Source organism: Pseudorasbora parva, chromosome 4 (genome assembly GCF_024679245.1).
Source record: "Pseudorasbora parva isolate DD20220531a chromosome 4, ASM2467924v1, whole genome shotgun sequence".
In the NCBI taxonomy this organism is placed as follows: Eukaryota; Metazoa; Chordata; class Actinopteri; order Cypriniformes; family Gobionidae; genus Pseudorasbora; species Pseudorasbora parva.
In genome coordinates this window covers 39,849,959-39,864,123 of record NC_090175.1, presented here as the reverse complement: position 1 = coordinate 39,864,123, position 14,165 = coordinate 39,849,959, and the positions used below count along the sequence as shown (strand labels likewise).

Genomic DNA, 14,165 nt, shown 5'->3' with positions numbered 1-14,165 from the left:
TCCAGCTCACTGGTTCAACAGCATGTGTACAATGACAACCTTTCTCAGAGAGAGAGAGAGAGAGAGAGAGAGAGAGAGGGAGAGAGAGAGAGAGAGAGAGAGAAGGAAGAGGAGAGGGGAAAGGTGCTTTGCTTGAGCAGCCATGCAGGAAGTGTGAGACTCTGCTGCCATGTCAGCCTGCATGAGCCACTTCACACACACACACACACACACACACACACACACACACACACACACACACACACACACACACACACACACACACACACACACACACACACACACACACACACACACACACACACACACACTTCACGTGCGTCACGTGTTTGCATACTTATATTAAAGTATATACCGTACCTGCTCAAATCGCCTTGCATGGTAAACCTTAAACACACCATCATGTCTAACTCTTATTTGCTCTTTCTTTGCCACAGGATCATTCGCACTAAAGTCCAGCAACCACCTGGCCAATCAGGAGCTGTCTCTGCCCATAACTTAGGTAAAAATCAACTTCACATCTACTTTTGTCATGTTTAAAATTCCTCACAAGGCAGAACTTTAGTCCTTGGAAGGATTAAAACCTTATTGTACTACATATTTAAGTATATAGAAATGTAGCTTCTAAAAAAAGTACATATACCATTCAAAGTTTGAGGTCAGTTTTTTTTATATACTTTTATTCAGCACGGATGCATTAAATTGATCAAAAGTGACAGTAAATAGATTTCTAATGTTATAAAAGAAAAGAAAAACATCAGTTTACACAAAAATATTAACTAGCACGACCTTTTAAAAGTTATTTTTCAATTAACGATTTCTGAAGGACCAGGTGACTGAAGACTGGAGTAATGATGCTGAAAATTCAGCCATCACAGCAGAACATTACATTTGAAAATATATTAAAAACTGAAAACAGTTATTTAAAATTGTAATACTATTTCACAATATTCCTGTATTTTTGATAAAATGAATGCAGCCTTGGTGATCATAAGAATTAAGCATTAAAAAAATCCCAAAACTTTTGAACAGTAGTTTTGAGTTAGAAAGCAATAAAACGTATTTGGACGGTAAAATATGGTACAATAACAATGACATTTTGAGTTTAAGACATTGCTGAAACCGCAGAAGAGATGCGTGCGAGATCTCACAAGAAGAATTTAAGCAAAGATATGAATTTACTCTCTATTTAATTTCCTGAAGTTTTCAACATTTACCATGAAACTTAGGCAGTGTCGTATCTGCCATTTTCTGAGATTTTGAAACATTTACTTTTAGATCTTCTCAATATTTAACGGTTAATTACATCCTTGAATCTAGGACAGGTTTGTGATACTCAAAAAATGTCCCCCCAAAAACCAAAGGGGAATCTCTAAAAATGGTCTGAGACCAGTTTAAGAGGAAAACTCCCGTCGGCAGTTAATAAAGTATTGAACTGTGTTTGTCTCACTGTCAGTAATCTTCATAATCGCACACCTCCGCTTAATCTAAATTAATTTCACACGCGCAACGCTCGCCAGTTCTCTGTCTCCTTCAGATTATGATGATAAATAGTTCTCATGCTCAGGCGGAAAATTGAAATTTAGGGATTTTGAATATAAAGCGCTCGCTTCGGGTTTCCATTCCTTGACGTGAGGGGGAAAAAAAGTGCGAAAGAATAAGAGAATCAGATAATTGAAACGATAAATCAGGAGTAAAAAATGGATGGATATGCATTCATTACATTTTCCACCTGGTTAGCAAACGAGAGCGCCGGGCGAGCAAAGGCGTTTATCTTTTCTCCGAGCGATTTGTTTTTCTTTTTTCCCACCTTCTCCATTTTAGCACAGTCTGTTGGGATGTGGGATTAGCCTCATCTCTACACCTTAGTGTCCCCTTGGGGCCACTGTACTGTCACTCAGGCTGTACGTCAGCTGACAGGAAGTAAGATAAAGAGGCGAGAGAGAGAGAATGAAGGGTTGACAGAGAGAAGACTTTGTGGCCTCGTCCCCTACTGCCAAGACCTCACAGACAGCCAGACATGTGGAAAAGCTGTTAGCTTGTTAGCATCTTATCCTTGGGCGGCAGCACGTTGCCAGAATAGAGTGACAGCAGGTTTTGGTGAAAGGTCTTTAGCAAGAAACTAAAAAAACATACTACACATCAACAAGACAATGGGCTGGGAGCTTTAAGCAGGCAGAGGCTAGAATCACATAATTGTGTCAGATATATTTACACAGCTACACACTCTCTCATTCCATGCATTACTTGGAAATCTAACCTACGACTAAACTGGACTGCAGGTTACACCAGTTGTGAACGTCAATACAAAATATCAAATGGATAATTTCTGAGTGATTTATGTATAAGGCTTGATGACATGACACTCATTATGTTCTGGATCTATTCATTTATTGGATATTTTTGCTTAGGGCATTAAAGGGTTAGTTCACCCAAAAATGATGTCATTAATGGCTCACCCTAATGTCGTTCCACACCCGTAAGACCTCCGTTCATCTTCAGAACACAGTTTAAGATATTTTATATTTACTCCGAGAGCTTTCTGTCTCTCCATTGAAAACGTATGTACGGTACACTGTCCCTTTCTAGAAAAGTAATTTAAAAAATCATCAAAGTAGTCCATATGTGACATCCGTTAGTTAATCTCTTGAATCATCAAAAATACATTTTGGTCCAAAAATAACAAAAACTACGACTTTATTCAGCATTGTCTTCTTTTCCGCGTTTGTTTTCGGTCTCCCTCAGACTATAAACAAAGCTCGCGCACACCAGATAACACGTCAGCAGCGTCACTGCACAGTCACGAACGCGGATTGAAAACAATTAAAGTGCTGAATAAAGAGAACAGAGAAGAAAATACTGAATAAAGTCAAAGTTTTTGTTATTTTTGGACCAAAATGTATTTTCGATGCTTCAAGAGATTCCAATTAGCTAACTGATGTCACATATGGACTACTTTGATGATGTTTTTATAACCTTTCTGGTCCTTCTAGAAAGGGACAGTATACCGTACATACGTCTTCAAGTACGGTAAATATAAAATATCTTAAACTGTGTTCTGAAGATGAACGGAAGTCTTACGGGTGTAGAACGACAGGGTGAGCCATTGATGACATCATTTTTGGGTGTCAAAATCTCAGGAAGATAGAACTGCCCTGATATTATAATAAATAAATAAAAACCTTGAACAGAAAGCTTAATTTCGAGAATAGTTCACCCAAAATTCATGTTGTGGGACCAAAAATAGAGAGGACACCTGCAGTTTAATAAAATCATTTCGAATATCAGTTAATTTGGACTTTTTTGTTTTATAACAAATAAGCTTAGTTTGGCTTGTAAAATGCTATTAATTAATTGATACATCATAATATTTGAGAAAAAAGTTTGTTAGCAGGGCCGGCGTTTACTATAGGAGAGCTAGGCGGTTGCCTAGGGCGACAATTGTGTTAGGGGCGCGAGCGCGCTCTAGTGCCGCCCATTACTTCCCATTAAGCATAGAATCGGAACAAGCGAAATACAACATATTTGTTGTTTATTAAACATGATCATCATAGGGCGCCCCCTCAGCCACACGTTTAATTACTTATCAACCTGATTATTAGATTGAATTGATGGTGATTATTGATTATTAGTTATGAAAAGTATGCAATCTACATGGGTGTTGGGAGCAAATAAAAAGTGGGGCCTTTCGTTTTTTTTTTTTTTACTGGAGTAACGATAGATGCCATATTATTTACATTAAACAAAAATATGATGTGTTTTAGACTACTTAAAGATTGATTGGGATAGACAAAATTACGGAAATCACCGTACTCTACAGTGGCCATAGTGTAGGTATAAGACGCATGTCATCAAGTTTTGACGCAAAGCAATCAGAGGTTCGAATCCGCCTTTTGCCACACTCGCTCTATTCCCTTTTCCCATCACATATCAGATCGGAAAGGCATTTATTTTCAATAAAAAGTGTGAAAATATTAGAAAAGTGGAAATAAAGAGTCTAACGTGTTTAATAAAAAGTGCTTCTCGGTTAAGGGTAGGCCTAGGTAAACAGACCTGTGCTGAATTAGAGACGATACAAGTGAGTGGGGCGGGGCGAGGGTGCGCAAAACTCCATCTCGCCTAGGGCAACCAAAGAGCTAGAGCCGGCCCTGTTTGTTAGTATAGTGATTTTAAAAAAAACTGTATGTTCAATGTGTAAGCATTGTATACTAGATTTTTCTTTATAATGGACAGTGCATTCTTTCCAATGTGAATGTCCATCAGTGGAATGAGCAGCAATAATAATATCCACCTTGTTTTAGGACATTAGTGGTCTTCATATCCTCTCTGTAACTTTCTAGCCTCTACAGTGGCGGTGACCCAGGTATCCGCAGTCACAAGTGACGCTGCAGGCTCCTCCTACTCTATCAGTGGAATTCTGGGAATTAGTTCACCTGCCGATGCAAGCAAGCGGAAGAGAGATGAAAGTAAGTCGATGCGTTTTCGGCAACAGAAAATCCACTCTAAACTTAGCTTAAAGGGAGTTAATTTCATGCAGGACATTTAGAAACTAATGAGATATACATTAAGTATACAGATATACCAGCAATTACAGAACTAAAAATCAATTACACTGTGTATTCTTTCTTTCTTTCTTTCTTTCTTTCTTTCTTTCTTTCTTTCTTTCTTTCTTTCTTTCTTTCTTTCTTTCTTTCTTCCCTATGTGCGTCATCTCAATGCACACACACATGCACACACAGAGCACAGATGGAAGTTGCTGAACATTGACAGATGCATCAGAGTAGGTGGGGGATTGGACACCGCTGGCACGTCTTAGATAAACATCTCTATCCAGGAGAGGCACAGCGTGTGCATGTGTGTGTTCGTGTGTGTGTGTTTGCACACACGTGTCTATTAAAAAGCCATTGCTTGGCAGACCCCTGCAGTACATGAGGGAACTCCAGATGTCATCCACATCCACTCACACACAATATGACTTATGAAACCCCAGACATCAATTATAGAAGATTCATTTCTATTTAGTCTGTTTAGCACACTTTCATTTTGCAGTCTAGCAATAATATAGTAATATAGCAAAGAATAAATGTTTTGACAGACAATCTATATTTTGATGCTCTCTCTCTCTCTCTGTATATATATATATATATATATATATATATATATATATATATATATATATATATATATATATATATATATACACACACACACACACACAAAATAATACTCATTAATTTAAAATTAACAAACTGCATAAACTATAGATGCAATAGAAATGTAATATAACTTTGCACACTCACACACACATTATGTCTATGACTTTACATAGACATCATGATTTTTATACTGTATATATAAACTGTATATTTTATCCCTTAACACTAACCCTACCTCTAAACTTACTCATTACAGAAAACTTTCTGCTGTTTATATTTTCAAAATAAAAACATCACTTAATATGATTTATATGCTGAGTTCCTAATGAGGACCAAAAAATGTCCCCACAAGGACTAGGATTTTAGATATTGTCTTTGCAGAGACATTTTGTCCCCATAATGTAGGGTTTACCAGACCTCACACACACACACACACGCACACACGCACTCATCAACGTTCATCCAAGCTCCAATTAGCCCGACGTCTGCCACTTTAATTAATGCAACACATCATTTCTAGCAGGGAGGGAGGGGCGACTAAATGAATTTGTGTGTTTAATTGACGTGGTGAAACTGCGGGTGGTCAGCGCTGTGATGTTTTGCAGTGTGTGTGAGTATGTCTGCGTTTTGCCGCGAGGGACGTTCTCATGGGTTTAAAGTAACACGAGCGATAGGTTTGGGAGCGAGTAGCCACTGCTTTCAAATTTTAAGATGCATAATGCACATGTTAAGGAGTTTTGTCATGATTTTGTGAAAATGAGAAAATGAGACAAAAATAGTAATTTACAGAGACAATTTTACAATTTTTGTTTTTGTTTTTTACAAATTGCTATAGGACTAATTTCTCAATACTCTGGTCACTTGCTTTAAAACTCTTCACACAGTGAGCACAGCAGCAGTCTATGTGGGCTAAACTGTGGCTTATTTATCATTGCTTTGACACAAAATGCATTAAATGATGACATCTTTCAAATGACAGGAATTCATCTCACTGAGACACAAACACTACCAGAACTCTATATAACAAACAGGCCAATTTGCTCATGTTTACATGCTCTTTTCAAAACTCTTAACTTGAGTTCAAATCCAAAAAACAAAACTGAATAAGATAGCAATTAGCTACATTTCTAGAGTAACACCATATTGAAATACATTCCAAATCTATAAAATGAAAAACTAGAAAAACAATTAGCTGTAGCTGAACACCTACACAGGTGTTATTTGTTTCATTTTCATTACCATCTAAACAAAAAGAGGAACATTTAGGAATAATGTAATGCAAATATGGATCATGTAACATAACACAACTGCAGTGAACTTGACCCAAGTATTGAGAAATGGTTTATGGAGACTGTAAAGAAAAGATCCATCATCACTTACACCCTCGTGTAATTACAAACCTGTATAACTTTCTTTCTTCTGTGGCACACAAAAGGAGATATTTTGAAGAATTTTGATAACCATACAGTTTCGGTTTCCATTGACTTCTACTGTATTGTTCAACCATACAATGGAAGTCAATGGGAACCCGTGCAGTTTAGTTTGGAACAACATGAAGTTAGGTAAATGATGACAGAATTAAAATATTTGGGGTGGACTATCCCGCTATTAATTTTCATTTTTTTTAATTGTAATAATTTTTTAATGCACCAATTGTGTTTTCTGTGCTGCTTCAGCTTCAGATCCATCTCCTCCGCAGAATCACAGAAACTGAAATCATATTTTAACTGAGAAGATTTAACTAATTTAAGTGTTGAATGTGATGCAATAATAAAACATGTAACCAAAAAAAGAGAAGAAAACTTGACTGAGATGCATGCTACATTGCAAAAAACAAACATGCAATGCAAGTGCAACCAGTGTTATCAACAATGACTCTTATGAACTGGTTCTTCAGAAACATACAGTGCGACCAATGTAAACGGATTCTGAAGTGAATGAGTGTTATGAGTTGGTTCTTTGTAATCAATCAAAAATAAACATTGCAACCAGTGTTGACCAATTCCTGCAACGAATGACTATGTTTTTGATTCACTAAAAAGAACAGGCTCATAAGAGTCATTTTTTTGCAGGAATTGGTCAACACTGGTCACAATGTATGTTTTGATTCATTACAAAGAACCAACTCATAACACTCATTTGCTTCAGAATCCGTTTACATTGGTCGCACTGTATGTTTCTGATTATCTAAAGAGAACAGGATCATAAGTGTAAATGGATCCTGAAGCGAATGAGTCTTGAGCTGGTTCTTTGTAATGAATCAAATACACAAACTATTTGCACAAACATACAGTGCAAACAGTGTAGACGATTCTTGCAACAAATGACCCTTAAAAGCTGGTTCTTTTTAGTGAATCAAAAACATATATAGTGCAACCAGTGTAAACGAACCCTAAAGCGAATGAGTCTTTTGAGCCGGTTCTTTGTAATGATTGAAAACCTTACAGCACAACGAGTGTAAACCAATTCCTAAAACGAATGAGTCATACAAACCAGATATTTTTAGTGAATCAAAACCACAGCGCAACCAGTGTAACTCAATGACTATTGTTAGCCTGTTGTTCAATTAATATTTTTAATGAATAAAAGAAGGGTTACTCATTTCAATTAGTCTGAAACACTGCCCTGTATAATATACATCATTAGGAGAGAGAGAATTTATTTGATTTGTTTGCAAAACGGACATGTGTTTGCACAATACATTTCAGTCAGCTTTTGAATCAGCACTGAATTGGGAAATTTCTATCGATACCCAGTCCTAAGAAAGCAAAAGTGAGAAATTAAATAAAGATGTTTTTCATATACTTCGGTAAATTGCGTCAATGTAATACTAGGAATTTCTATGTGAGTGGTAATGCTTTCAAAAAGGGAGAGGGAGACAAAATGCATGTTTAGTGAAGCAAGACACTAAGATTTCCAGCTGCACACAAGCAGGAAAGGAAGTAACAGAGGGTTTGGATGGCTTAGTGTGTGTGTGTGTGTGTGTGTGTGTGTGTGTGTGTGTGTTTGGGGAAAGCCCACTGATGCCCTTTGACCCAAGGGAAGTGATCTGAAAGAGAGAACTTGACTCGCGGGGCCTCTAGAACAGAAGCATTGTGTCTGCCCATTCTCTAAGAACGGAGGAGGAATGGATGAGGGGAGGAGTGGAGGAAAGGAGAAATAGAATAAAGAAAGACAGGAGGCCTGTGGTACGGGGCAGAGGGGTCGGACAATGTTCTTTTTGCCCCCCGAAACAACAAAGAACCCTTCCTTTAATGTAAAAACTTCAAAAAGTAAAGGGAGAAAATGTAAAATAGAAAAGCGATATACATTAATAGCTGTTATTCTGTTGAATTTAACAAACCAGATCTGCATTTTTGCATCGCCAATGGACAGGACATCAGGACAGACATGATTTCCTTTGCTGTTTAATATGTTCACTTCTTGTCCAGTTTCATTTCAGCCATTTTTATCTAATTCATTCTGTGAAATATTCTGAATGGAAGATAGGGGACATTTTTAATAAGGTGGGGGGATTGTGAACGAGAGGCTGAGCGAGAGAGAGAGGGAGGATAGGGGATAGATGATAACAGTGGGATTTGTTAAAGGTTGGTATCCTCCTTTCAGAGACTTATACTTTGATCTGTCAAGGTTGGCACACACACACACACACATGCACACACACACAGTGTATCAAGTGCACAAGGAATCCGAGCAGTTTTCCCTGCCTCAAAAAACCTTCAACGTCACCCCTGAGAGAAAAAGAGGGGAAGACGGAAAAGATGGAAAGAGACAGAGGGGGCACAACGGTGATCTCATTGTTGCTATTGTCTCTGCTTTTGAAGCAAGGAAGATGCCTCTCCTCCGTTCTGTGTGTGTGTGTGTGTGTGAATAGTAGGGTTAACCCTGAATGCAGCTGGGCTGTATTGTGTCTGGTTACAGAGAGTGGTTCCCTATAGCAGGTTCAGAGGCTGAAAGACAAAAGGCCAGAGAAACACCGGCCAACATCTGAATACCTAAGACCAATAATTCTGTTTGTGTGCGCGTGGCTTTGTGAGGTTTGAAACTTAACGCGAGGAAGGTTGGTTAACTGTGATGCTGGTATGGTGTGTTTGTTTAAATTTTGTGAAAAACAGCTTTATTGGTGACCTCTCTTCTTTCTGTCTCTCTTTTGCTCTGATATGGCTGAGTGGGCTTCCAGATCTGTCTGAAATTGCATTTCACACATGGTGGCTGACACTGTGAAAGAGTTACACGCATAACATACACACGAACAGTCACAGGTAAACACGCATTTGTGTGATAATAAAAAAAAGAGGGAAAAGGTCCATAACATTGTTTTGATACTCAATGGCTATGTTTTAAGTGATTCTACAGAGATATGGATGTTTGTGGACGCCTGCAGCTGTAGATTTAGAGGTCCAGTACGTTCTTAAGGTGCAGTCACGTTTACTGTTGTTCTGCAAATTCTAGCTGTTGAAATCCAGTAATTTCAATAAGAATTCATGTGATTGGGATTTTCGCATGTTGTCAAAAGATTGCCCAACGTAGATTTTTGACGGGCTCAAGTCGGCCACGTTGACCAACATAAAGTTGCTTGGGTTGAAAGTGACTTCTGTGTGAGCTGTGCTTCATACATCGCAACAGCATTGACAAACAGACAATGGACGTTTTTTGCTTTGTGAAATCTGGTGAAATTTTGCTAAAATGACTGCATATTTATAGATGTTTCAGTGTGGCTAAAATCTAAGACTTGGTTTTTTTAAACCTATAAGGATTTTGAGGACTTCGAAACATGGACTACATTAGACCCCTGAAGATGTGCTGTTTAGATTTTAGCAGTAGATCCTTTAAATCCTGTAAGTTTTGAGGTGGGGCCTCCATGGATTGGACTTGTTTGTTCAGCACATCCCACAGATGCTCAAATGGATTGAAATCTGGGGAATTTGGAGGCAACACCTCAAACTTGTTGTTGTGCTCCTCAACCCTTTTTTCATTGTTGCAGGGCGCATTATCCTGCTGAAAGAGGCCACAGCCACCAGGGAATATCGTTTCCATGAAAAGGTGTACATAGTCTGCAACAATACTTAGGTAGGTGGTATGTGTAAACATCCACATGGATAGCGGGACCCACGGTTTCCCAGCAGAACGTTGCCCAAAGAATCACACTGCTTCCGTCGGCTTGCCTTCATTTCAATGTGCATCCTGGTGCCATGTGTTCCCCAAGTAAGTGATGCACACACACACGGCCAGCCACTTGATGTAAAAGAAAACGTGATTCATCAGACCAGGCCATCTTTTTCCATTGCTCTGTGGTCCAGTTCTGATGCTCACATGCACATTTGCTGTACAGGGGTCAGCATGGGCACCCTGACTGGTCTGTGGCTTTGCAGTCCCATATGCAACAAACTGCGATGCACTGTGTATTCTGACACCTTTCTATCAGAACCAGCATTAACTTCTTGAGCAATCTTAGCTACAGTTGCTCATCTGTTTAATAGGATCATACGGGCCAGCCTACCCTGCCCAAGTGCATGCATCAATGAGCCCAGTTCACCACTGTTCCTTCCTTGGACCACTTTTAATAGATACTGACCACAGACCGGGAACACCCGACAAGAGTTGCAGTTTTGGAGATGCTCTGACCCAGTCGTCTAGCCATCACAATTCGACACATGTCAAACTCGCTCAAATCCTTACGCTTGACCATTTTCCCTGTTTCTAACACATCAACCTGTCCACTAATAGGTGCCATGATAAGAAGATAATCAGTGTTATTCATTTCACCTGTCAGTGGTCATAATATGCCTGATGTATATGTATATGATGTCTATGTATAATATAATTATTATAATATCACTGAAGGAAAAGGGGATAACCCAATTACAAAGGGATCTCTAAATTACATGTACATTTTATATTTATCTGATAATAAAACTATAAAACAAATGTTGTATGAAATTAGAATGCTAAGTAAATGCATTTTCACTTGTGGTCTGAGTTGTTTTGGCCCCTACTGATGCATAAATAAACAACCATGTGCACAAATACAAGCACACAAACACTCCAGAGAGCTGCGGTTTACAAACAGCCTTTTTAAAATCAAGATCCCACCTTTCAGCCATCTTTTGTGTGTGTGTATGTGTGTGTGCCGTCAGTGGACAGTCTTTGAGAAGAGTGGAAAGCAATAAACCTGCTGAAATGGTGCCATCTCACAGACATGATTGATCAATTGAATTCTATCAGACACACTGACCGCTGGGATTAAGAGGGTCAAAACACTGGAGATCATACACTCTCAGTGTGTTCGGTGTGTGTGTTTGAGAGAGAGAGAGTGCAAGCATTTAAGTAAGTCCTGGCGTTGAGGTGTATTAGAGACACATGGGACCTTAACGCCATCAGCAAGTCAGTGACTAGCAGATCTTTCTTTTAAATAACCGCAGGCGGCAGTAAACTGGATCTGAATTCACATTCAAATGGATCGATTTCTGTGTTCAAATGAAGGAGGAAAAAGGGATGTTAGGATAGATGCTTTGTCTGCCTGTAATTTTATCCTATCCCTCCATCTCTCTCTCTCTCTTTCTCGTCTTGTGGGGATTGCTCTGGCCTCTGACTCTAACTCCCTAGAATAACCTCTCAGAGGCATTTTGAAGAAATGAATTGGCTCTATATCAGGGATTTTCGTTTCTATTCTTCTTTTTTCATCCCTCTCTCTCTCTTTTTCTCTCCCTGTAATCATTTGAAGGCTGTAGCTTTCTCAGCTCTTATAATTGTCTCTTCAGAAACTCAACAGCCCAGTAATAACTGACTCACACGCTGCCTTAACACTCGCTCAGAGAGGAGGACGCAAGTCCAGGAATCTGTGTTTGTGTGTCTGTGTGTGTGCTTGAACTTTTCTAGAAACCAACAGATAAGAGACTTAAGTACAATAAATCACTATTATAATTTTTTTTCTTCCCAGCATGTAATTAGCCATAAGTCAGGCCACATATCTCCCCTTTCCTAGTAGAGCAGGCAAAAACTGAAGTGAAATGAGTAGTATGTCCAAATTTACTGTATTCATAAAACAGTAGGTGAAAGCTGAATGAGTTACTACTGTATGGTGAGATTCTGATGTGCGCATCCAATGGACACTTTACTATCCCATGAGGCCATGGTAGAAAAATTGTGAGTGGAAATGTGACAGATGCCATAGGTCGCATGACAACGGTAACACATTGTATGTAGTAGGATATTTTTGTAGTAGTATACAGTTATAGAGTTTAGGATGCAGCTATAGAGTCTCAGATCCTATATATATATAGTCATGGAAATTCTCAATAAGAATATCTGACTTCACCATGGACAATTCAAAACAACTCTCAGTTGTTAATATAAAACTACAGTATCTCAAGGTAATTCCCTTTTCGAATACATCTAACACAATTTCAATACTTCGAGGTAATTCGCCTCTTGAAGTAAGGTGACGGAGTCCCGTCGAGAAGCTACTATTACTAGCGTTTACTCAAACACACGAGCACACAGGTCTTTAGCATCTATACACTTTCACCGTCCTTCTCAGCCGTACGCTGGTCTCTGCAGGATCCTTAATACTTTCGTATAACCTGGAGGACGTCTCTATAGTCTTCCAACACTATCACTGTCTCTGCTGTGATCTATTAAGCGCAGAATCTTTAGTACTTCAGCTACTTCTATTCCTCAGCAACGTAGCATACTGACATCACTCCCAAGTTGCTTGTTGCTAAAATGAAGTTTTATTCATGGCCGGGAGATCACTGGTCACAACAACCAAATGAGTCTCTCTGAACAGAAAGAAACAAGTACATTTAAACAATACAGCTTTAGTGTAAACCAATGTCACTCAAGTTTCCTTTGCTGTGATTGGTTCTGGTGATTGGTTTATAATATTCTATCATATGACTTCTATTTGTGTTAAATACCTATTAAACATCCTTAGTCTGCGGTTTTCTGTAGTTTCATGTTAAATAACCCATTTACTACTTCTGAGGCCATTATATCAAATATGTCCATATATATATATATATATATATATATATATATATATATATATATATATATATATATATATATATATATATATATATATATACAGCTTATGACAAATGAGATTAAAGTGGTTGACATGTGGGAAGGTTTGGTAAAATTGTGTAGTTTAAAGGTTAAAGGGATAGTTCACTCAAAACAGAAAACATGTACTCAAACTTGTTTTTATTGACACTGTTGTTCCCTTGGCATCCAAATTCTTTTGAAAAAACTTTATTAGGAGCAGAATTATTCGCTGTGGTGAAAATGACGTCAAAACTGAGGGACAACTTTAATTTTTGAAATATTTACAGAAATTATTCAACTTTTGTTCAGATTTATCATAGTCAAAAATGTTATAATATTTTTAATGAGGAATTATATTACTGAAAGTTTGGGCTGGGGACAAGACTCCAACAATAAAATCTAAATGTAAAAGACACTACAGGTGCAATCCACATTTTAAGAGTTGGGTCACTCTCCCACATTAGACTAGATACAACTTACTGTATATTTATGAGACTTTGGCATAATGATCACTTGAATATACAGCTACAAGTTAGCACGCTAAATCCTGTCACACATTGGCTAAAAGTGCATGCTCGTCTTCAACATCGACACCATTGCCAGCTTACTCTAGGCTTGCTCGAGATGCATCGGCGTTGCACAGACCGATCAGGCGTATGACATCGAAGTACCGAGAGGGCGAATGGAGAGCAAACGACTCCTTATGCTTTTGAATCGCTCTCATGGGACTTTGTTGTCATATGTTGATTGGTCTGTGCAGCGCCAAGGCATTTTGAACAAGCCTTTAGTGTGGGCCTGGGTGAGACTGGGTAAACCCAGCCTGATCTGCCGGCGATTGGATTTCGGCCTGCAGCTCAGTCTGGAAACCTGTACATTCAGTTCTACTGCTTCTGTTACACTATTGCGGGAACCAATCACAGACTGACTTATCCACCTGGCGTGCTATTGTCGGGTTTAACA

At 38.6% G+C, this 14,165-nt stretch overlaps 1 protein-coding gene across 3 annotated transcripts in view; it reads left to right on the top strand.

Moving 5' to 3' along the window:
- pax5 (paired box 5) overlaps positions 1-14,165 on the top strand; it is a 58,932-nt gene that overhangs the window by 14,932 nt on the left and 29,835 nt on the right. For all 3 annotated transcript variants that reach the window (XM_067441748.1, XM_067441746.1, XM_067441747.1), the window contains exons 4-5: positions 438-502; positions 4,341-4,466. In XM_067441748.1, the coding sequence (XP_067297849.1) occupies positions 438-502; positions 4,341-4,466 (191 nt within the window). The remainder of the gene's footprint in view (positions 1-437; positions 503-4,340; positions 4,467-14,165) is intronic.